Source organism: Vidua chalybeata, chromosome 6 (assembly GCF_026979565.1).
Source record: "Vidua chalybeata isolate OUT-0048 chromosome 6, bVidCha1 merged haplotype, whole genome shotgun sequence".
In the NCBI taxonomy this organism is placed as follows: Eukaryota; Metazoa; Chordata; class Aves; order Passeriformes; family Viduidae; genus Vidua; species Vidua chalybeata.
The window spans coordinates 8,520,405-8,545,907 of NC_071535.1; the positions used below are offsets into that span (position 1 = coordinate 8,520,405).

General features: G+C 42.4%; 1 protein-coding gene across 2 annotated transcripts in view; it reads left to right on the forward strand.

Annotated features, from left to right (window-relative positions):
• Positions 1–1,490: 1,490 nt before the first annotated feature.
• The window catches only part of AKT1 (AKT serine/threonine kinase 1), a 77,955-nt gene continuing 53,942 nt past the window's right edge, over positions 1,491–25,503 (forward strand). Inside the window, exons 1-2 of one of the 2 annotated variants that reach the window (XM_053945688.1) lie at positions 1,491–1,884; positions 8,360–8,535. In XM_053945688.1, coding sequence (XP_053801663.1) covers positions 8,490–8,535 — 46 coding nt within the window. In that variant the 5' untranslated portion in view covers positions 1,491–1,884; positions 8,360–8,489. Of the gene's footprint in view, positions 1,885–2,159; positions 2,179–8,359; positions 8,536–25,503 lie in introns of those variants that run through there. The other variant, XM_053945689.1, reaches the window with a different exon arrangement.

Below are 25,503 nucleotides of genomic sequence, written 5' to 3' on the forward strand. Positions count from 1 at the left end.
AAGATGTGCTGTTTCCTACATTCCAGCCAGCTTCCGATTGCAGAAATGTGATCATCAGTGATCGTATGTTTCTGAAGAAATCCAATCAGTTCTTACAACCCAGTTAACGTTTATGGCACTGTCAATTTGAGAATAAGCACGATCTCTTAATGACTGAAGAAGACAAATTTTGATAGTGGAAGGGCTAATCTGTCATAGGGGTTTCCACAGCATTGTTTTTTAGAGCAGAATGGCCCTCAAAAGCCTTACCAAAAATATTGTCATGCTGTAAGCAATAGCTGAAGCAATTTGTCATGTTTTGAGCCATTCCTACTGTGAAAGCAGGACGGCCTCGAGTGCAACATCCAGAATCATTACCCCAGCCCCTCCATGGGCAATTCCTAATGCAGCCTGTCCACTGTGGAAAGGGATATGGAGCATCCTCCAAGGTACCGTGGTACCTCGTTATTTAATCAGCTGGTATTTTACAGGAGTACTGTAAGGGAAGACTCTGAGGGCAGAGAAGCAGAGCTGACACCCCATGCTTTTGGGGAAGCTTGCTGGAAGCACCCCAAGAGGTTTAAAGGAGACTGGCCCTTCCTAGAGTCTGAAATGCTGGGACTGCCTGAGCCTCTCACCTGTGTGGGGCAGGATGCCTCATTTTTGGGGATGCCCTTTGTCCAGAGAAGGGCACTAATCTGGTGAAGGGTCTGGAGAACAACTATTACAAGGAACAGCTGAAAGAGCTGAGGGTGTTTAGCCTGGAAAAAAGGAGGCTCAAAGAGGATCTTATCATTCCGCAGAACTCCTTGACAGGAGGGTGTAGCCAGGTGGAGCTCAGTCTCTCTTCCCAGACAATCAATGACAGGACCAGAGAACATTGTCTTATGCTGCACCAAGAAAGGTTTAGGCTGGACATTAGCAAGAAATTCTTCACAGGAAGGGTGTTTTGACATTGGAATGGGCCGCCCATTTCAGTGGGAAGTGATGGAGTCACTGTCCCTGGAGGTGCTTAAGGAACGACTGAAGTGGCACTTAGTGCCATGGTCTAGTTGACATGGGGTGTTCGGTCATAGGTTGGACTCGATGACCTGTCTTTTCAAACCTAATTGATTCTGCGATTCTGTGAAATTGTCCATGCTCCAGGCAGCCGGTTCATAGGCCGAGTCAGGAGAAGCCACATCCCTCCCCTCCCGGGGCACAGCGTCCCCACCGCTCTGTTCCAAGGCCGGGACGGTGCCAGGGGAAGGGGGAACACCGAGCCGCCCGGGGCCAGGAAACGCCGCCCCCGGGGCCTGGGGCCGGGCCGGCGGGTGGGCGGAGGGGGCCGGGCAGGCGGGCGCTGCTCCGCCGCGCTGTGGGAGCTCGGAGGGTGGCGAGGCCACGAATCCCGTCCGGGGAGCGGCGCGGAGCGGAGCGGGACGGCCCCTCGGCACGGGCGGGAAGCGGCGGCGGGACCCGGCGGCCGCTCCGCGGAGGGTGTGAGCGAGCGCCGCGGAGACGCGCGCGGGACGAGCCCGGCCCGGGCGGCGGGAGCGCGGCCCGGGGCTGCGGGGGGAGGCGGCGGCGGAGCGAGGCGAGGGGCGGCCTCGCAGGGCGGAGCGGCGGGGAAGGCGAGCCGGCAGCCGGAGCGGGCGTGCGAACCCCACGGGCCGAGCGCCTGCGAGAGGGGGAGGAGGAGCCGCCCCGCCGCCCGGGGATGGTGAGGAGGAGGCGGCGGCTGCCGGGAGCCCAGTGAGGCCTTCGCTCGGCGCCCGCCGCAGAGCCCGCCCGCCTCGCCGGCCGCCCCCTTCCCCCGCTCGCTCGCTCGCTGGCTCGCTCCCCCCTTCCCTCCCCTTCCCCTGACTCCCTCCCCAGCTCCCTTCCCCTGCCGCCGCCGCCGCCTCCTCCCCGGGTTCCAGCCATGTAAGTGACCCTCTCTCCGGCTGGGAAGGGCTGGGGGAAGGAAGCGCCGGGGCCGGGGCCTGCTCGGCGCGGCCGCATTGTGCGGGGCCGGGAGGGAAGGGAAGGGCCGGGAAAGGGGGCGGCCTCTCTCCCTTCGCCTTCCCCGGGTGTGGGCTGCCCCTCCGGCCCCCGGGCACGGCCAGGCGGGGTGGGGGACGAGGAGGCCCGGGCTGCGGGCGGCCCCGGTCGGTCGGTCGGTCCGTCCTGCCGGCGGGCCCGGAGCGGACAGGAAGCTGTTGGCTCCCCGGGGATGCGGTGGGTGAGAGGGTGGCGGGGCGGGGGTCTCCTCTCGGGCCTGCCCCCGCCCCGGGCCCTGCGCGAGCATCCCCCGGGGAAACGGCGGTGGGGGCGGCTGGGGGGTGGTTTGTGACATTTGTGAAACAGCGGCGAGCAAAGTAGCCGAGGGCCCCCCATTTTCCCACCTCCCCCGCCCCCATTTTCTTCTCTTGTCTTCTGCGGCCGCGTTGTTCAGCCCAGCTCCGCTTTGCGGACCACTGAGTGTTTGCCGACGGGGGTGTGATTCCCTCCGTGGGCATTTGGCGTGTGTAGGTGGCTGTGTAGCGCTTGTGGACTTGATTTTTTTTTTTTTCTCTTTTTTTTTCTTTTTTTTTTTTTTTTATTTTTTTTGCAGTCGTGTTTTGCAGAGGTGTAGGGAGCTGTCTGCAGAATTCCCCCCCCGCCCCCCGGCCCCCAGGTGAAGCAGTTGCCGAAATGTTCTTAGAGACTTGTAGGACTTGTGTCTGTTTCTTTGTAAAACACATAATCAAACATATAAACGTTGTGGTACTTTCAGTTTATTTTACTGACAGGACGCTAGTGATGCAGATACAGCGTGCACCTTATTGGTGGTGTGTGCCCCCCTCCCCGGCCACCCCTGTGAGAAATATTTAACTGTTTTGCTTTGTTTTCCTACCACCTCTATAATGTAAGAAGCAAATTCATGATTTGCGCTTGTTTGTTTTATTTATACCACAGGAGGGATGTACATTTCAAAATACAGTTATAAAAGGGAGTTACTAACACTTAATGCTGAAGAATATTTGTTTGCAGGTAAATAAATTTGACATACTGCATGACTAGTAATTACTTTCATGTAGTAGTTAGTTTCATGGTGACAGTCACAACATTTGTCTGAGTTAGCAGATTTAAAGACACTCTGGAACTACCTTTGATTTTTTTTTAAATAGTAGGTTTGTGTTGTGTGTGGTGTTTATAGAACTGTTTTTGGTGTGCAGCAGCGGTAAATCAAATACAAAAATTGATCCAGTGTCCACAAGTCACTTTCAGCTTCAGTATTCACTTTACAATCTTATAAAAATGTCCTGTAAGTGATTACATTAACAATTAAATAGTTACACAACTGCCTTGATTTCTTTGGGGACTGAACAAAACTTCATTTACAAATCCTTCAAAATGGAATTTGATTAAATATATCTCAGGTTGGCAGCGAAATTCTGAGCAGCACAGTTCTTAAGTTATATGAGCATAAACTGTAAAAGGACTTGTTCTTGTTTGGGAACATAAAGAAGATTTTGTCTGGGCTGCAGAGGGGCTTATGAAGAAGTCACTTTTCTGCCATCACTCAGTTTTGAAATAGGTAGCTTAGTTTGTCCTATCAAACTGTTGTGTTTGCAGCATGGACAGTTGGATGTTGTAACTATGGCCCCTCACCTGAACAGCATTAACCTCCTCTCTATTGATCAGCAGAGGCAGGAGAGCACAAATATTTCAAATTATGGTTTTGTAAACCTAGTTTAGGCTAATAGATTAAAAAAAAAAAAGGGGGGGGGGATGTGGCTGTAGAGATTTTTGTTTTCCAATTACCATTTTCCCCATAACTTAGTATCTGAGACTCCTTTGTGAACCTTGTGATCTGCTGCACTTGCTGCCATGAAATTCCAGTTTAGATGTGGTGTCATTGGACACACAGAGAGCATAGTAGCAAATACTGGTGGCCACACCTAAGTCATGGCCCACAATGCCTTTTTGTAAGGGAAGCTAAGATGGTGGCACAACCTGGTCCTTCTAAGCTTCCTTGAAAGCTGTCTGCCCAGATTTGGTAACTGGGTCATGGTGCGAAGCTGCTGCAGGCTCAGAGGGCCTTGAGCACAGTGGAATCACTGCTGCTCCCGTGAAACAGCCAGGGCAGGATTTGCGTAACGCAGGAGATGTACTTCACTGGTCAAAGCCTGGTGGGAACATCTATCTGTACGCTCCACTTGAAATGTTGGCTGGAGCCCAACTTTGTTGTGTCTGGGCTGTTTAGGTGCCGTTGGCTGTCAGCTGGGAGCACTGGGAAGAGAGAGTAGATTGCTTATGGCATCCCATGTAACGGGCCTGAACGTACCGCCCTGGCCCAGTCCAGTTCCCGTGTACCCCATCTGCTCTCATGAAAGTGTCATGTGGCCACAGTAGGCAAACTTGGGCAGCTGGATCCTGTTTTGCCTGATCCTGCTGCTGTGCATTATGAGAACATATAAGGATGTGCAGCATGTTTGGGCTCAGAGTGTCCTGGGAGAATCACGAATATGCCACACCAGGGCAGTGGGCATCAGTAACTGGTAGTGTGACAGGGCAATGTGTTAGCCCAGGGGAATGCTTTTTTGTAATCTACTTTCTGATCTGGGCTAATGAGTGCAGCCCAGACACAGTCTGACGTGCCAGGACTGAGGCTGGTGGGTCCATCACCCTTTAGTCCCTTGCTTACTCTCCCTCATGAAGATGAGCTGATTACCATAGGTGCTCCTGCATCCCATAAGCTTAAGCTTCAGCTTAATGGAAGACTTCCTTTTCTTCCTGATCTGCTCTAGGGTATGAGTGGAAACAAATATAAAACTTTACATTGAAAAGAGGACAGGAAGTACAGATTAATATTTCTACTTTCTTAGAGAAAAAAGGTGAGGATAATATATAGAAGAGAATGAGAGGAGCTCTAACACGATTCTCCCAAATATGGAAAAAGGGGTTCTGCTCCACCTTCTGTTGGATGGTTGGTTTGACTTACTCCTTAAAGCAGGTTTCATTGCTGCAGTGCCTACGGAAGTGAGTTATCTCATTATTTATGAAGAACTTAATAACCTTTAAGGAATTAATATGTACACAAAACTGGTGTCACCATGATACAATGCTGATGTCATACCATTCATGATTTACAGCACTTCAGCTGCGTGAGGACTATTGCAGTGTTAGAAAAAGTATTACAGAAATGCGTATTGAAAAACAAGCGAAGAGAAGACTAAGAGAAAGACCAAGTTGTTTAGCTTTTGACAGTATTCAGTCCTGTGCAGAGGCAGACTGGAGCAGCCAGGTCATACTTACCTCAGATGCCCTCTCTTCACTGGGAACCATTCCTAGATGGCCATAAATGAGGACTGTAATCATTCCTTTTCTTTTTTAATTTTTTTTTTCTTTTTCCCCTCTAAGGATTTTATGGAAAAGGAACTTTTTCTGGTTTACACATCTTCAGTAGTACATTGACCTATAGTTAACTTGCTCTTCTACTCCAAGAAATTACTCTTGCTTGCTGCCACTGTCTTCAATAACGTCTCTTACTAAAATAGATGTATTAGGCACAGCTTGAATGTGTGTTTTAAAATACAGTAGATACAGCAGTTTTGCTGCTGCTGGAGCTGTGCCTATGGACATCTTGTTAGACAGTGAGAAGGGATACCCAGCTCTTCACATTGCAAATTAAAAATAGCTTAAGTTTCTCCATGTGAAGTAAGTGTTCTGACATGGCTGACTGAAGGACTGAGGTGGGACCCGTGATACAGGTTGGTGTCAGGAAGTGTTTAATGTTTTTCCACCTTGTTGTGCCATGGCTTCTTTACAAAACTCTCCACCCCTTCACCACCCCTCTCCCCTGAAAGGAGGAGGGCAGGTAAAGACACATCCCTGAGAGCACGGCTTCAGTAGCAAGTGGGAAATGTTTCTTGGGTAGAAATGGTAGGGAAAAGGCAGTCCAAGCTGCTTGGACACCACAGAGAGTAGAAAAATTAGTCCCTCTGAACTTTGTATTTCTTAGTTGATCTGCTTTTTTTGGCTCTGTTGTCATTCAAATTTGGATTATTAAATGACAGTTTAGCTGATGACAAGCAGGAAGCTGCCAAGTTGTAATCCTGGCAAGTGTTAACACAGGAAAACCTGGAGTAAGTTAGCTGCAGATTGGAGAATTCTGGTCCTTCATGCTTTTTCATGTTTTTAATAACAGTATTGCCCTTTCTACAGTCTAGTTTGTCTTGTAGCTTCCTTTTTTTTATGTATGGTTGTTGGAAAGGATACTGATTGCTCAGTGCCTCTAAATGGTTGAGTTCAGGATGCAGAGGTAGGATTGCACAGTCCCTGCACCCTGTATGACACAAAGTTAGAAGCGTTAATTTTCACACCTGGGTGTTGCATTTCCATACTCAAGCTGTGATAATCTTGGGGGTTTTGTTCAACACTTTGCAAATTGCTCAAGCCTCTAAGTGAGGTCTAGTCTTCTCTTGACATCAGCAAGCAAGTCTAGCTTGCATGGCTATTGTGCATTGTGCATGGCCATTTTGAAAGGAAGAAGCCTGCTGTGTTTGTCAGGTTCCATTCTAATTGCTCTGGAGCTCAAGGAGTTTGTTCCAAGGTATCTCTGGCAGCTGTGGATTACTGGTCTCTATTCTGCAGCATAAAGTGTTCTCATATTTATTTATGAAATTAGGAATTACTGCATGTCACTTGTTCCAATGTAATTTTTTGTGTATCTTCCCTCCCTCAGGCAAACATCTGTTTCATGGAGTTGATAATTCTAACTAGTGAGATCGGCAGATTTGTAATTTGGAAAAAAAACCCAAACTCACCTTGCTTTTGGGGAGAACTTCAACATAAACTGTTAACTGGAAAAGCTGAGGAACAGTAACAAACAGTGTAGGTTTGTAGGCAGAGTGTCAGGGGCGTGACCTCCTTTCTCCATCCATTTCTGCTGGCAGTGATGGAGCTTGTTCAAATTCGAGCTTTGTGCTTTGAACGCTGCCTGTTTCACATCACTCGGATGTAGTACAAAGCCCTCTGCCCCTGCTGGGGTTTCAGTTCTAGGTTGGATTCATTTTGACCACCTGTTTTCTTCCATCCAGTGTTGTGTCTTAGTGAGATATGGGGAATTAGTTGCTTTTTAATCTAGTTTCTGATGGATGGCTATCACCTGCATGCTCAGAGATAATTGATGCACACGTGCCAAATGCATGCAGAGATGGTATATATTTGTTAGGTGGGAATGGGGTGTCTCTGTGGTAGGTGAGAGACTCCAGTAAAAGCCAGGTCTTTGGTGGCAGTTTACAAATGCTGCTGGGTTTTGTTTTATTAAACTTGTTGGTTACTGCTGGGAATTTGTCACCAATTAGGTTTTTTGATCACTCAAGTAATAGCAAATTGAATGGCAGCATGGACACTTGGAGAGCACAAAAGAATGAAAAAAAATAGGGAATATTTGTACCACAAGTAGAAAAATAATCAGATTCAATTTAGAAAAATAATAAAATCTAATGCATTTGGGAAGAGATTACATTCAGTGAGGGAGAGAAATGCACAGAATGCTTCTGTGGTAGTCAGCCACGAGCAAGGCACATTTTCAATAAGAAATGGCAATCTTGAGCTATTTAGAGAGGGATTTTGTCTCATAAAGCAGAGGGGTAAAAATCCCAAGTTGTGCTTGGGTATATTTCATTGTGAGAAAGGCAGCAGCAATCTGCAGCATGGTTAAGGAAGAGCAATAAAATTGATCAGGGTGCTGTAAGGGCTGATTTGGGATAACAGTAACGTATGCGAGCTTATCTGTGCTTGTTTGTATACCTCTAGGAGAGGCAGAAGTTAGAACTATCAAAGGTAGAGAAGATACTTTTTGGGGAGTCAAGGAGATCTGAATGGGATTAAGGGGATGATGCTGAAGGTAGGAAAATCTGAAGCAGGATAGAAATATTTACTGTCAGAGGTTTATCTCTAAGACACGCTGTGTGCTGGTTAATAGACTACTATCAGGCTGTAAAGAAACCTTCCAGGAAACGTTCTGGAAGTCTTCCTTACCAGGAAACATTGAAAACTGGTTTTTGTGATATTTCAGAATTTTTATTGTTGCAAAGAATGAGGTGGTGTTGCAGAGATAGAGGTCTACTAGGTAAGGTCTTCAATCCACCTGTAAGTCAAACAGCACCTGGTAGTATTGTGAGTCTGCCCATGATCAGCCTACTCAGTGAAGAAGCAGGACTTTAGCAAACCTGTATTTTGGCACCTCCACCCACCAAGATAAATTCTTGTGGAGAGCTAAGCCCTCATTTAAGATTTGTAATAATAATAGAACAGAAAAATCCCAAACCAACAATGCAGCAATGAAAACTACTCCCTGTTGTATATGTTGTTGTACATCTGTGACATGCTTTGAAATGATGGTGTACTCTTCTTTTGATCCGTTTAGAAATAGCTGGAAAGGAGGAAAACGGAGGAAAAACCCTCGTCCCTCTTGTGGAGCCTTCTGCTGGAGTTCAAGAATTTCAGCTGAGTGATCTTTTGCCATAAACTGGTTTTCAAGAGACATTCCTGCCATTATGAATGAAGTAGCGATAGTGAAGGAAGGTTGGCTTCACAAACGAGGTAAGTGACTCTTCCCTTCTGGACAGTAAAATTATTCCATCCCTCTCTAATCTGGTGTTTAGTAGCATGTCCTCAAGTAATCCATTATTTTCCTGTTCATCCTAGTGGGAAACAGCACATAGGTAGCATACCTTTTTTCCAAGCTTTAGAAAATGCATGTATAAGAGGTTTTCTTGTATGTGTGTGCATGTGTTCACCAAAAATTGGTGTCAAGTGCTTTGAAAATAATGATAAAGGTAGCAAGTGAAGGAGATTAAATTACTTAGAGTGCTAGAGGTTAAACAAAGAATTTTGGTTTGTATGTAGGTCTGTAGCTTTCCTTTTTGTACTAGAAGGGAGAATTAAGATTAATGTTTTTGAACAGTGAAAAATACGCATTTTGTGCAACTGTATTTTGTGAGCAGTGCTGTGCTCTTGCAGAGACTTGCTAGAAAATGTGCTATTCTGTGTGTGTCTGAACTGCTCTGGGTACCAGTGTCCTGGACAGGAAGAATAGCCTTGAGTTTCTGCACTCTGTGCATTTTGGTTGCACCATGAATGACATTTGATTTTTATAAAAAGTCTTTATTCTTGGAAGAGTGGCAAAACTGAAAAGACAGTCACATGTATGGTTAGGCTTTTTGCCTTCTTACGTGTTTTCGTCCCAAAACAGTGGGTTTGGTTTTTTTGGGGAGGTGTTCATTTTTGAGTACCACAGCATTGATTCTGTAGGGTATTATCTGTTCCTTTATATTCTACTTTTGTTTCTTGGAAAGGAGAGAGCAGTATTAGGTACTTTCCATGATAGTGTCATCTTTTTGGACCAAAACCAGAATCTGTGTGCTCCAGCAGTAGGGAAGCTTACATGGTTCTGCAGACTCAGGATTTTTCTAGAGGGTTTGCAGCAACTTGCCTGAAGGTGCAAAGGTGTAGCATAATTATTTATGGAAGAAATTTGAAATGCGTTATCATAACCTTGGTAAAGGCTGGTGGTTCTTCGGCAACAATAAGAAATATCTAGGAATTTAGAAAACATGTTGATAATGTGTATTTAAGAGGGTGGAAGTGTATACTTCTAACAATTGTATATGCAGTGTAGTTTAGCAGATTGATGCCTGATGTACAAATGTTTTGTTCAAGTTTTTTTAGGGGGATTTTTTTTTTTTTTTGTTCTGGTTTATTTCATTTGGAAACACATTTGCACTCGTTAGCTTAACTAGCTCATTCAGTAATTCTGGTGTACCCAGGCTGCTTTGTTCTGACAAAGTATTTGAGAACTATTCTGAGTTTGGATTAAATAGAAGAAAGAAACACAGAGTTACACTTCCCATTCTCATTTATGAATCAAGAAACTCTTCAAATCAGAGATATTTTTTTAGTTTTAAACAATGTTTTCAGGCTGAGTGTTTTTAACCATCTGTTGTTGCAGTTCTTCCTACACTTACCTGTAATTAAAAAAAAAAATCTGTTATTTTGAGGAGCACTGCACAACAATCTGAGGGAAAAACATTTATTTTAAACAATATGGAAAAGGCATTGTCAGGATGATTCAGAGGCACACGTGTCTGAAACTTTTAAACAATCATGTTGTATTTCAGGTTTGTCTGTGTTTAGTTTTGGGAACTGAATTTTTGTTGTTTCTGGGATTACGATAAAGCTACTTTCAAATAAGAAGACCTCTGAAAGAGGTCTTAGTAAAAGATGCCCAGATCTCCTGATCTGATTTTTTTTGTTGTTTTAAAATTGCCTCAGAGAAACAGATTATTATCTCTGATGGATTGTTGATAATATTATGATGAGATTACGTGCTGAGCACATTCCCATTTTCAAAATGTTACTCTGCATGTTCCACATATTCGATGCTGCAAATTTGTGCCCAAACTCCTAAACTGTTAAACATACCGTGGCATTTTTTGGATGCCAGGTTTCCTAATCTTTTTAACCTGTTTCCCGATGTCCTTTTGCCCTCTTGGTATGCACAGTGACACCTATTTCATTCCACTCCATTGACTCTGCAACTGTTAATTCGGTGTTGTCCAAGTGAGGATGTTTTTAGAAAGCAATGCTCTATTTTCTCTTCAGCCTGCTGGTGTCAGCCCTGGGAATCTCTTGGTTTTTGTAGCTATTCAGGGATAGGTTGGCAAATTCAGTTCATTTGGCTCTGTCTTTGCTGGGGAGTAACTTATCCACTCTGTATATGTGTGTGTTTTGTTAAGCATCTTTTTTTTTAAATACTCTACATTTATTACCAGACACTATCAGTTTGCTGGCTCTGCTAGCTCAAGTGCTTCAACCACAGGATGTTTCCAAAACTGATGTCTGATACAGTGAGCTTCTGAAGTCAAGGCATAAACAATAATTAGTGCAGGGAGGGACTGCTAAAGGGGGGATTTCAGATATAAGAAACATATATGTGTGTGTGTGTGTGTATATGTGTATATATATATATAGAGAGAGTATTTTAGATCATTTATAAAACCAAAGGTTGCACTGCATGTGTTCTCTAAAGATCCTAGGACTTTCCACATGCAAGTATATTAGGTAGTGACTGACCAAAATCCAGATTGGGCAATGATGTTCTCTCAACCTAACGTTCCCCATAGCTTTGGTTGGATTTGGTCTCTCTTATAGTTCCTGTCCTGAGCAGTCTGCATGCAGTTAAACAGTTGCCACATCTCACCCCAGCAGTGGCTTAATTTTGGTGGTTTTAATGATTTGTGTATGTATAAATCAAGCTGCAAAGTGCTCTGGAGCCCTTGTGGATGGCAGGTGTAAGTAAGCATAAAGCCATCATTAGCAGGAGCAGGTGTTTCAGCCTGGCAGGGAAGTAGCAGGGCTTTTTAGAACTATGCAGTTGTTTTCTTCTGTCAGCATGCTTTACATTTATGTTTTTGTTTCCAAGATTAAAAATACAAATGGAGAAATGAAATTAAACATTGCTGCCTGACAGAGAGCTCTTGGCAGTTCTCTAAGTCAGTCACTGAAGGAAGCTCCACTTCCAGTAGTGCAGATGTTTGTTTGTGCAGGGGCCAGTTGTGTCCATGATATGTCTAACCTCAGCCAGGCAGAAACAGAAGAATTCATGGATGAACTTTCCCCTCCCCATCCCTTTCCCCATTGGCAGTGCTTGCTGCTGTTACTCAAATCCCAGCAAGGATAGACTCTTGTGACCACTCTTTGAATACCTGCATGGCTGGACTGTTCCAGCACACAGGTGGGAGGTGTGAAGGAGCTCAGGCTTGGGGTTTGTGCATCCAGCCTGTGTGTGTACATCCAGGGTGTGCAGTCCCCGGTTGTGTGATGCTGAAGGTTTTGTTTAGTGGGAAAGGATGGGGGGAATGGTTCGATGCAGAGGTGCTATAATTGTGATTGAATATGAGGGGAGAAGGAGAAAATTATCTGCCCAAATTGCTGCTTGTTGAGCTCGGAGATTATAGGTTTTTTCTGAATGTATGTATGTCATGAGGATCCTTAATTTTGGTTGTGTGTGGGGAACTTTTTGGAGAAGAGAGGTGTGCCCAAGTGTATTTTACTTGCTTTACTGATCCATTTTAAAGGTCTCATTGGATTTCTTGAATCTTTCTGCTCTGGTCCCTGTTTATAAAGGTCCTTCTATTGTTTTCAGTCTTCATCCTGTTTTTTTTTTTTTTTTTTTTAAAGTCTTTCTGCATGGCTAACAAAGAGGGGATTGTGCATTTTGATACTCTGTCATCTCTGTCCTCCCTAGTATGTCCGGTTTTCTTATTAGGGCATAAACTTGTATGAAAAAAGGAGTCTTTTGGAGGCAGGGAAAGAGGAGGAGGGAAAAATATACACTGACATTTGAAAAAGGAAATTGAAAAATCTCCATTTCTCAGTCTGAGAAATCTGAAGCAATTATAAGGAGCTGGAGAGACCTGTGTATTCATCCATTAATATTTAGCAGGAAATGCAGAGCTATTTTGTTTTTAAATAGCATATTAACACCACATAGTAATTTTAACTATGAAAACCATAACATGTCCTCCAAATGCCAATTTTTATGGACTTCAGTCAGGTAAAACTATTTGACTGATGGAGTCTGTAGCTTAAAAAAGCTGATCCAAACTAACAGAGACCCTTAAATGAGAAATAATACATATGATACCTATTCCACTTCTGGATATAACACCTTTTTTTTTTCTTTTGGTTAAAGAATTATTTCTGTAATGAATGGAGTGATACAGACAACCTAATAAATAACAACTGGCCCATTGTGATTTTTCTTGCTCTAGCTTTACTGCATAAAGTGGATGCAAGATCCATATGTAAAATACAAACTAGGACTAAAATGCTGATTGCTGCTCTTTTTCTCTAGCAGAATAGCACAGATGGTGAACTTTACCTTTGTTATTTTGAGCACAGGTTCATACTTTGAGTATTCTGTTAGTGTGAATCAAAAGAGGATTTTACAGGGTATAACCAGATATATTAAGCCAGGGAGTCTTTGGTGTTGCTGTTTTTCTTCACCTCTTCTTTCTTCTCTCTTTTCTGTCCTCACCATGTTCCCTACCTCTTTTCTGTATGTGTGTGTGTGTGTTTTATTTTGGGGTGTTTTTTGTTCTTACCTTGGCTTCTGTCTGTCCCTGGGATGAAGTGATGAACTGTCTTGGTGACCTCTGTAGTCAGAACCTCAGGTTCAGATTAGTTCAAGGGTCATCTGGCTTTCATTGTATTTCAAAGAATGGCTGTGGCACTTGATGCAAAGGATCCTAAGAGCCATCTGAACTTTGAAGATGCCAGCTTTAGAGGGCACAGCTGCTTCAGAGGAAAAGCTGGGGGGAATGGAAAGGTAAGAAACAAGATAGGGGCTGAACAAAAAACAGAGTGGGGCTGAACAAAGAATGGAGTGGGGAAGTTGTGACAGAGGGAGAGAAGCTGATTCTATTTCTCTCATGGTTCAGAGCTGAAGGGTTGAGTTTATAGGGAAATCTGTTGTGCTTCTTGTTGGAAACAAAAGATAAGCTGTGTCAGTTTGTGGTTTTCCTTGTGTGTCTCTTTTTCAACACAAGGGGCAATAGTTTTGCAATTCTAGCTCTTGGTTGCTTTCATTTTGCTTGTCCTGTTCTGGGAAAAGGGGACTGGGGAGGAACCAGGAAATTGTCAACTAATAAATCTGACCTTGGTGGTAGGCAAGATGCTAGAGACATTAAGAAAGGATGAGATCACAAAACATCTGGAGAAATACGAGCTGATAATGGCTAGTCAGCTAGACTTTTGGAGGGTAATCTCATCTGATGGAATTATTTGTGAAGAGATCATAGGAAACAGGCCGGATCCAGTGTACTGTAAAAAGTTTGCTCTGGATGACAGGGGAAGTCAGAAACTGAGAATCAGCTGGTGCAATGTAACTGTACTGTATTTCATCTTTGAAAGAGCTGGTGTAGCCTAGAAATGGCTCATCTTCCTTTCACAGAGCAGACTACTTGTCTTGGAGTGTTTCTGTTACTTTCCAGCAGCCTTTCAGAAAACTGTCTTCCAGAACATTTTTGCATGAAACCCATTCTTTATTCTACAGCTTCACATTTTTGAAGGGTGACATCCAAATGTTTCTTTCTTCAGTAAAAATTACTTCCAAAAAGTCTTTATTCTAACATTTTCACAAAACACTTTCAGTTCTTTAGAGAAGTGATGCTGGGTTAGATGTGTTTTTCATTGATTGTAAACTGACTGGAACTTACTTGGAAGTGAAACTGAGCACTCTCTCTTTGAATGGCAAAGAGGAAGAGCTGGGATGTTGATGCCCAGGTTATTTATGTCAGTCCTGGAAGTTTACTTTCATATTCTGTTTTATTGCACATCAGAAGCGAAACAAACTAGGTCTCAATTTTATCTCTAAAAGTGGGGTAGCGTCATAGATTAATGTTACTTGTTATTAAAAGGGATTTGAGAATGAGGGATCTAGGACATTGCAAGCCCTGTAAAAGTGAGCCTTGATACAGTGGATCATGCAGAAAGTGCCTTATTTGCTTTGATTTTCTTTTTTATGGTTCCCTCCTTTTCAAAAAGAGAAAGATAGGCCTCTGAAGAAAAAGAAAAAGCTCTCCATGTTTTCTGTTCTTTTTTTTTCTCAGTAGGCATAGTGAGAAGTCATCAGGTTTGGATGTAGGAAGAAAGAAGTACTGAGTGAGTATGCTATTTTGAGGTGAAGAGAGCAAGAGAATAAAGCTTGCTCTTTCTTGCAGGGGTGGTTTTAGGCAAGATGCTGTGCCATGCATTTAAAATTTGGCGCCTTGTCCTCACTTGGAAATGTCTTCCCCTGCAAGCCCCTGTGTGGATGCCAGAAGGTTCCTTCCCTTCCAGCTGGTGCTGCTGCCACTGTGTAAGCACCATCAGTTGCGCTCCTTGTCTGTGCCTGTAGCTTCCCCTGCCCAAACTTGCTCCTGGTTATCCCTCGTAGCCTGAGATTTTGCCATCTGAAAAAGCTGGTGAGGACTTTGATGCTCTTAGAGCAGTACATGGTGACGTGTGGTATCTCTCCTTTCATAAACTTTCTGTGTCACTAATAATTCTCTTAAAAATTGGGGTGGTGGTTGCTGTCAGATTAATTTGGGAAACAGACGTTGATATCTATTGCGGAAATAAAAAGGATTTGCTTAATAGTTCAACATTTAATTTTAATGTATTTTAAAAGAGAGAGCATGGTAAAAACCAAATACTTGTCAGCTGTATGGGGTTTTCCCCCTTTTACATATTGGAGTAGCTGATTTACAAAGAAAAAAATCAGTTAAGTCTTATTTAAAAGTCATCTCTCATGGGGGAAGACAGAGGAGGGATTATTATTTTCAGATGCATTATGTTGTAGGTACAATGTGCTTCTTAAAGGGGGAACAAAAACCAGGAAACTATGTGAGGAAAGAGGAAGAAAAATAATGGAGAAAGAAAAGCACCATATTAGGTGTGAAATAGTGTGTTTTTGTGAAAAATATTTACTGCAGCTGAAAGGGGGAAATAATGAAGACTGACTTTGAGTGCAGTTGGTAATGCTACAGACCTCTGGGATTATTCTCCCACCTCTTCAAGTTGAGCCAAAAATGTGAAAAAGATAGCTGGTCAAATAACATTGTGAAACTTGTCAGTTTATTCAAAAGTGCATGGTCATATTTGAGGACAGCTGAGGTAAACAATCATCACAGACTGTGGGCAAGTCAGTTACTGTTTCCCCCGAGCCTCTTGGGTAAGTTGGGAGAGCATGTTTTGAAGTGCTGTCCAAAACCTAGGCCTTTGGTGAACTGCATGTAGAAATACACTTTGGAGTCAGTGGTTCTGTGCATGGTGCAGTGGTATTTCATGCTCATACTGAGAATGAGTGCAGCATCTGAGTCATTTATGGGGCTGTCAAATCAGTCTCCTCTGCCTAGGCTTTACTAATGGACTCCTAATGAGAACCACAGAGAACCAGAGAAGTGGCCTTTATGTTGGTGGTGAACCACAAGCTTCACAGGAGATACCTGTTTTGGGAGGGAGCTCCAGGCTTAGAGTGGTTGGGGTTGGAAGAGACCTTTAAAGATCATCCACTCCAACCCCTGTTTCATAGGCAGGCACACCTTGCACTAACTAGACCATGTTGCTCAAAGCCTTATCCAACCTGGCCTTGGACAGTTCTAGGGGTGGGACATCCGCAACTTCACTGGGCCACCCGTGCCAGTGTCTTACCACCTTCAGAGTGAAGAATTTCTTTATTAAATATTATGTAGTCTAAACCTACTCTCCTATATTTTAAAACCATAACTTGTCACAATAGGCCCTGATAAAAAGCCTCTCTTAATCTTTCTTAAAAGCCCTCAGTATGTATAAAAAGTGAGCAGTAAGGTCTCTCCAGAGCATCCTCTTTTCAGGCTGAACAGCCCCAAACTCTCTTAACCTGTCTTCATAGAAGAGGTCTTCAAGACAAGCATTATTTGTTGATGGAGACTCAAAAGGTTGACACTGGTGTGCCTTGAAATGAACTTCAGGTGCTGATGGAGGTCAGGCTGCTTCCAGCAATTGCTACTAATTCTCAAATTTTAAGTGCAGCCCTTATGTTTATGTTGGCTTTATAAATCAGTTCCCAGCTGTAAAAGTCACAAGATTTTGAAAGTTTTGCCTGTTTTTCTTCATGAAGCAGAGAAGCCTGCTAGTCCTTGTGACATTGAGAAAAATTGGAAAAGATAACCCAAGTGCCTGCTTCATGGTTTAGACTAAGCAGAACAAAAAGGGGCTGTTTAATTACTTGTCAGAAAAAAGCTCAAAAAATAGAGGATTTGAAATAATGTCTAGTGTGTTTTTTTTTTCTGGCCTCCTAGCCTTAGCAGTATTAGTACCCTGCTATTTCTGCAATTGTGTCAGAGGGTCTGGGGATCACAGAACACATCCTGATTACACTTCAGAAAGCAGGCAATATGAAACATAAATTTCTGATTATCTGCAAGATGCTTGACAGGTTTAATTGTTAATAGAAACATAGAAATGAAACTATATTTGAACTGCTTTTTTATTTATCAAATTCCTAAAATATTAAGATTTAAGAGAAAAAATACGTAGCTAAAATTTTGCCATGTCTTCCCATAAAAACCTTTGTATGTGCCATATTACAAATGACAACATACTGCTGCTTTGTGCAGAATGATGTAGTTAAACTGGTGTGGAAAATATTTGCACTGAGTAGGGTTTATGCCTACAAGACTGCACACAATTCTGTATAGTTTTGGTTTTATGCCTACATTGGGGCTTCTCAGTTGGAGTATTAGTAAATAGTTACACCCTTGAACAACCTGTTAAGCAGCTCAAAATTCATTGCCAGGCCTCTGCAGGGTGGGAATACAGCCTTTTATTTACTGGTTGCTTTAGAGGGGCTTCCAGGCATGTGTTCTTACATGTCATACGTATCCCTGCGCCTGTCTATGGTCAATAAACCATCTATAAATAGCAATCATTTAACTAACTGAAAGTGTTTTCTTTGTAATGTAGATTTTTCTTTGTCTTGTTCTATTATTTTTAACTTTTGATCATGCAGTCTCTTTGCCTTTCTGTGCTCATTAAGTAGAATGAAAATTTGGGAACACCAAGGAATAATTCAAGACTCAAATGTGTAGTTGCATAGATTTAGGTGTATTAAGTGTTTATTATTCTTCTGGAAGTTTATGCATGGAGCTGTCTGGAATCCAGTTGTGATTATCTGTGATGACAATTCTCGTTGTAGGATTTGGAAGTAGTTTTCTAGGTGGACTTTGATTTCTGGGCAGAGGATATGAGTCCTATGCCAGTATAAATTCACTGATGAAGTAATTTTATGGGAAGTGCTCTTCATGCTGCTGGGGCAATGTATGGAGAAGACCACACTTCAGTTCATCATGGATTTTTTTCCATAAGTTTTTTTAAAAAGAAATCTTACCTTTTTACATAGTTGTTACTAAAAAAATGGTTTATCTGCTTTAATCATAGAATGGATCTTTAGAGATCATATAATTCAACCTCCCTGCCATGGACAGGGACACCTTCCACTAGTTCAGGTTGCTCAAAGCCCCATCCAAACTGGTCTTGAACACTTCTAGGGATGGGATATTCACAGCTTCTCTGGGCAGCTCTTCCTAGCACCTCACCAGCCTCAGCCTAAGGAATTTCTAACCTCATCTAATGTAAATATTTTCTCTTTGTTTGAAACCATTCTCTGTTGTCCTGTCTGTCTGCCTGTGTGAGAAATGACTCTCTCTTTAATTGCTCTTAAACAATGAAATCAGTGACTTTATTACTGTTTTTGGTGTTATTTTTCAAACAGTGAAAGAGTAGTATACTATTTGACTTTTTCAATTTGAAGTTTTCTTTGCATCAGGGATAGCTGTAAATCTGGTCTTTTCTGATGTATAGGTGTATTTTTACTCCAGCAGGAACATTTGAAAGGTATATAACTGATGTATCTCCTGATATAGAAGTCAAAGTTGCCTTATCACTTGCATGATAAGAAAAGCATTTATTGTAAATAAAAATTAGGTGAAAATTGCATTTTCATTTGTGGAAGACCGCTGCAAACCTGCTGGCAACAACCTCCAGCTGACTTGCAGTATCTCTATAATGCCTAATGAACACTTGCGACAGCTTGTTTCTGTTGTTTCTGCTGAAGTTTAGCCTGTAAAGTCAAGATATCTTGATCCGAGAGATGGGAAGATGGTTAAATTACATCATCATGGAAGAATAGCGGCATACTTAGCTTTAAAGCCATTCACGACTACATTGGCACCCCTTTGTTATACAGTGTAGCTGAAAACGAACTGCAGCAATAATGAACCAATCCATCTAAATCACAGCAGCTGAACAACTGACTGTTCTATCTCAAAATGCAAATGCTTTGTGCAGAATGGATTTAATTGTAAATGTTTGCTTAGTAGGGAATATGAGCCTTTTAGTTTGTGACAATAATTGTGAATACAAAGACCCACAGAATTTTAGGGTTTATATAGCTTGTCCCTACTCTCATAACAATATTTCAAAGTCACTTTTTTAAAATGTACCATTTGGCTTTTTTCTAGCCAGTGAATAGAACTCTAAATGCCCAATCTCCAAGTGGTGTTTTGGAAACTGAAGGATAAATTTAGCTCTATGTACTTAGATCAGGCAGAATTTTCTGTTATATTTCTTTCAATCTATGTTAGGGCTTTTTTGTAGCTTCAGATAATAAGAGGAAAAAAGTGCTGACTTTCAGAGCTTGAATTTGTTTTGCTGTGCAGAAATGCCAAGTGTAACTTAGAGTATTAAGCATTTTCTTTGAGATTCTAGTAAGGTGCCTCTCAAACAATTAAAAGGTTACTGTGAGGAATTTCTTTTGTAGTCAAACTAACAAGCAAACCCCTTCTGTATTAAAATCTTCATTCTTTGTTAAATTCCTGAAGCCTGACTGCTTGAGTGCGGCTTAAGAGGGTGAATCTCTCTCACTGATTTGAATGAATTAAAATTAAAGCAGCATTGTCATTTTGGGAAAGGAAAAAGCTCACTGAGCTTCATCAAAAAAGCAAGAAAGCAGGAATACCTGCCTCCAGGGTGTTTTTAGGTATCCGTGTAAGGAAAAACAGATATAACCTGGAAAACAGACACACACAAAATGTGTGTGTTTATGCTTCTATTGGCATTTTGTGTGTTCTTTAATAGCCTTCACATGTGGATTAGTCCTTCTGAAAAAAAAAAGGCAACCAAGCCCCCTGAAGAATAGGCCTTTGTGACACTGGAGAAGTTTACTGTGCCAAAGTTATGGTAAGAATTTGTAAATTTTGGCTGCTGAAGTACTTCCTTCCCCTGCTATGTTTTTATGTTGGAAACTTGTAAGTGTGGAATAGAGGGTGTTTTTTGGTTTGGGTTGGTTGTTTTTTTTTTTTTTTTTAAATGACAATGCAAACATTCATTTCACAAACTAAACTGCCTGTTCACATGACACTGCTGCTGTATATAAACACCCTGTTGATCTTGTTCTGCAGAAGTGTTTGTTGGGCTTCCTGAGTCATACGGAAATGCTCCACTGCTCTTCTTGGTACTGTGCTGTGGATTTGGGCTGTATCTGCTCAGATTTAGTTTCCAAATTAATGTCCCTGAAAGACATGTTTTTACTTGGACCAGGGCCCTCTAAGTTGGGATGTTCTTCAAAGACTCATTTTGTCTCTGTGTTTAATATTTTACATTCTGCTCTCTCAGGAGTAGGTTTTGTCTTCGTTAAAGCTGAACCTATTGGGAAGATGTTTGGTGCTTCATAGTTGGGAACCTCTCTTCCTCTTATATGTGATACTTTTTCATACAGATCTTGGTTTGTGGCAGGCAATAGCTCAGGCTGAAAGAGCTGTGCAGAGCACACAGGCCCAAGAGGACGCTGGTGGCTGCACTGCCAGGTGAGCCTTCCCGGCAGCCTGGGATGCAGTGATGAGCTGTGCAACACAGTTGACTTCACAGGGGCTTTCTGGAGTAACCAAGGGCAGAATTAGAGTCCAGAGCTAGACTGTCATGGTGACAAAATATTTAGAAAACATTTTCTTGCTTGAAACAAAAGCTTGGATTGTGCAACACAAAGCACTGTCCCAGTGTAATAAACGATGCTGTGTATTTTTAAAGGGTTCTGTGTGTTCCCTGATTGTTAGTTCTTGCCAGCTTGAGCACATTCAGGTAAAATGAGGCATTTTTCCTCCAAACTGTTGCTTTTACAAGCTGGGTTAATTCTTACCCTTTATGCAGTGGGGTTGCAAAGATGTGGCAGCCAAATGTGACCTCAGATTTTTAACACAGTAGGACAGCCCTGTTAAAGACAGATGGAATGGAGCAGTGTCTTCCCTTCAGCCATGGTGGCACAACTGCATTAAGAGCAGTTGGTTAAAACTTACACCTTGTAATTGGCATAGACTGATCTAATTTCTTGTGTGCTCTGTGCCTGGACTTGGTGATTGCTTTTATTGGGTTAGAATGTGCTGTTCTTGCTGCAGTAGGAACTTTTTGTTCTGTAGGTGTTTCATCCTTCCGTAATAACTCATGTAACTTTGCTTTTGTTAATGCCTGAGGTTTTGTGATGCCCCAGTCTTGCCAATATCTACACTCTGACTTGAACGGAAGCCACAGGTCTAAAGTAGATTGATTGGTCTGTAGAAGATTGTTCATTGGGAATAATATAAAATGATTTTAAGATAAGCAAACCTATGAGAACAGAATGAAGACTGCTAACCAGCCATGTTCAGTTCAGCACACCGCACCATTTGGAATTAATGCATATTTTTCCTAGTCTAGTCTGTGTTTCCTGGGTAATATCAGTTGTAATTTCAGAGAAAGCATGATTTTATATGTATCCCGCCTTCTCTGCTTAGAGCAGCAGGTGGCCAGATTTCTTTCTGAAAAATAGCATGTTGTCTCTGCTCTACAGCCGCTCTAAGCAGATCAGCTGCAGAGACTTTTTTAATCTCAAAGTTGATTTTTTCAAAGTTACTGTAGTTGTTGGACTATACTGTTATTCTTGAAAATGGAAAACAAGCAAAACATGGAGGGAGGGAGGGAGGGAGGGAGGGAGGGAATATACTTTCCTAAGGTTTGCATCATCTTGCATCTTTGTATGCTTGGCATGTAACCGTGTCCCATTCAGAGTGCTCGTTCTTTAGGCTGCTGCTTTGTCCCTACCACTAGTTTTTCTGTTGCATTGAGCTACAAAACCAGCTGCTTTTGCTTTTCATACCTATTTTTACCATCTCTAATTTGCTATTAAGATGTTAACTTCTGCCTCCTGTTAGCCTAGCATGTGTCTATACTATGACTACGACGTAGAGGCAAGCAAGCAGTTTTACGTGCTTTCTCTTGTGCTACCCTTTCACACTTGGGAAATGGTCCCTGTAAACAGCTGCAGTGCTGCTTTATTATCCTCTTCAAAAGCTTTGGCTCCTTGTGTTGCTTATAAAAGGGCCCAATGAACTTGTAATGTGTGTGTACTGAGACTGCTGTTCCCAGCAATGCCCAGTATCGGTCCCCTTTTTGTGTGTGTCTGTGTCTGGCTTTCCATTGTCCCTGTCCTGTGACAGGCAACTCTGCAGAGCAGGGACTGTCTCATTGTTCCATGTGTACAGCAGGTGGCTCAGATCCAGATGTGTATCTGAAGTTGCTGTGTACTGCAGTAACACAAATCATTATGTTACAGAAAAGCTGCATCTAAAATAGGGGAAAAATTCAGACACACTCTAGTAAGTTTTATGCACTTTTAAGGGTTGGATTTTAGGTTTGTTTTTTTATTAATCCTCTGACATGTTACTGGTAGGATTATGCAATAAATGGATATATATGAAGTTCCCTTCACATTTTAAGAAACTATATATATTTTCCTATAGCCAGAGGAAAGCTTTCTTCTTGGGAGCTGCTCCAGGCTACTAGGAATGGGCTACTTGACAACAGCTCTTGTTGGTTTCTTGGAGAAGTTTGTTTATTCCTGTGAATAGAGTGGGTGTGCTTTGGTGAAACCTCATGTTTCTGGAGACTTTCCTCTTTTCAGGCATTATTTTAGAAATGGAATGACACGCAACAGGATGTGTGGTTGTAGATACACGTTCACCATTCAGGGGCCATGCATACCTTTGTGACCATGTACAATCCTGTGCTTTTTCTCTCATCATTCATGTGGTGAAATAAACCATGGGGGAACAGTGGATTCATTTCTCCTTTTTATGCCCAGAACACACAGAGAATGTATTGATACTCGTCTTTCTGTTGACTCTTAAAATGCTCAGACCAGTTACTGGAGGTAAGGAGATAAAAATGAGGGCACATGCCCATGCAGGCTTGAGATTTTATTCCTCAAATTTGATTTGAAAATTACAGTTTGATAAAACTGCATTTGTTCTATTTCTTGTGTTTGTATGTTTTTTAATTCTAAATTACTTTCATGCAGTATTAGTGCATGAAAGTAATGCTCTTACAGCATTCTGAGTGGCCCCACTTTGGGAAGGATGATCAGACCAGATCACCTCAAATAGCTCTTTTGACATAAAGTATTCTGTGATTCTTGACCGGTTCAATATTGGGAATCTCATGCAAAGCCCACCTTGATTTTGAAGGAGAATAACAACTTCATATGTAGAGGTGTTTGGCTTTATTTCTCATATTCCTTATGATGACCATCAAAGAGAAAATAAATAGCAGTTCCTCAGTTGTCAACAGGCATTTTCATTTTTCTGTGTTGGCTGGTCTGTTCATATACAGAAGTTGGGATTTTTTAAGGGAAAGGTTCAAAACTTGGAATAAACAAACTGTGCTTATTTACTACTTTTTGTAAGTGTTCTGGGTCTGAACCCAAACGTTTTTTGCTTTAAATGCTAGAACGTCTAGTTTACTAAAATTGCTGTGTAGCTGTGAAGCTGCTGGAAGTTTTGCTTTCATTTGTTTATTTCGCTCTTGTTGATGTGCGGCTTGTTGTCAGAAAGTAGAAATGTTTCTAACCTCATCCCAGCCTTTCTCCTTCTCTTTTTTACAGTCTTGGTATAAAAGAAAGGGTAGAAATTTGGGTGTAGCAGGATGTCTGGTAGAACTAGCTCTGTTCTTTCTGGTCACCTTCAAGGAGGGCTTCTATTTTGTCACTGACAGGAGTTAAATTAGGTGCCTGATGGTGCTGCCTTCAGAAGAAGCTGGTTGGCTACAGCTCCTTCAGACTCTGTGGCAGAGGAGGTGTGCTTTAGATGCAAGTTGTGTTGCTGGTGGCTGGAGTTTACAGCAACAGCCCGTTGTGAAAGTTGAGGCCTGGGCCATGAGGTCCAGCTTATAGAGAGAGAAGAGAGACAGAATAGTTCATGGATAGTAGAAGTGACCTGGAAGTTCATCTTGGCTGACCTGGTATCCTCAGCCACCACCAACTCACAGATTTCTTCCTTTGACCAAATCAGTGGTCAAGGAAAGAAATTTGAATGACTGTGTCATTCATCAAGGCCTGTTCGTGATGGATTAGTAGCAGTCTTGTCATTTTTTTGGCCGTTGAGATGAGCAGTCACCTTTTGTAGTCAGATTTAATAAACCCAGTGATCCATAGTGTGATAGATCTCGGCTGTCTCTTCCAGGGTAGTTGACATTAAATGCTGCTTTATGAAAGCCCTTAAGTTGTAGATTATTTCATAGCAGGTTCTGTGGATGGTTGCAACTGAAGTCCCAAAGGACAGAGTAAGTTTTGGACCCAATGTGCTGTTTCACTTAAAAAAGAGAGCCTTTGAGGGCAGGATTGAAGCCTAGCTCAGCCAGGAATGGGAAATCTTGAGTAGTATGCAGTTTCTGGAATTTGTTTTATCTGACAGGAGACAGTATTGTGTGAAGTCTGGAGCCAAGGTCTTCATATGAAACTACATTAGGCCTGTGTTTGGATCTGTGTATGAAATGAGATAGCTGTAGTACCAAAGGGACTTTTTAAAAATTTCTTATTGTTGTATAACCTAAACTCTCTAGAGCAGGGAGATTCTTGAAGGATGCATGTCTAATACCAGCTTCCTGTTAAACTTTCACTAATTATTTTAAAATTATACTTAGAATCTGCTGTGGATGTTTTTAATTTTCTGCTTTGAAAACTTGATATGTCTTCCTTCCTTTTCCCACAATACCAGGATAGTGGTGGTTATTTTGAAAATTGTTTTCCTTGTTCAGGTTTGGATTTTTGAATGCAAACAGCCCTTATGTCTGATACCCTCTTCCATTTTTCTTGGGCTGGAAATGCTGTTGCTAAAATGCATATCCATTGCCCATTCCTTGTGGCCTGAGGGAGCTTGGTAGGTCAGTCAAATTGAAGGCAGAGCATCCAAGAGCTGAAGAGGTGTCTGATGCATGAGGGTACCATCCTGGAACTGAGAATTGAAGCCAGTTTTCCCCTGTTCTGCCACAAACTTCCTCCTTATACAATCACCTCGGACAGGGTTATTTTTCTCTCTCTGTGCCCCAGTTCCGTATCTGTAAAGTGGTGATAACAGCACTTCCTTACTTCACAGGGATGTTGTGAGGGCAAATGCAGCTCAAGCTGTGGGGCTCTTGGATACTGTGGTAACTGGGAGCACAGATGGAAGAAGGGAAATGTTCCACATAAAAGCTTTCTGTTCTTTGAGCCCAGTGGTAGATTATGGCACTGATGTGAGTGTGGCTTCCACTGAAGTCATGGCTTGACTGGTGCCATGTCTTCCCTTCAAAGGTTTCCTTCCTTCCATGTGCTGACAGGGAAAGCCCTTAATGTCCTTCTGGATGTGGTTGTTTGGGTCCTTGGCTGCAGGCTCTGTGAGCCCAAGAGCCTGAGTGACTCTTGCTGTCTGTTTTCTAACCTGGCCTGCTCACAGTTACTGAATGGAGTGTGTGCTTCTGGCACCAGCCACCCAGGGCATTTCACAGACTAACTCACACCCTGGAAGGAGTTAAAAATACGTATGAATGGATTTTCACTTGCGAAATCCAAACTACGGTAGCAGTTACTCTGAGCAGGCCCTGGACTGCAGTGTGACCAGAAGAAAGCAATTGTCCCTAACATAA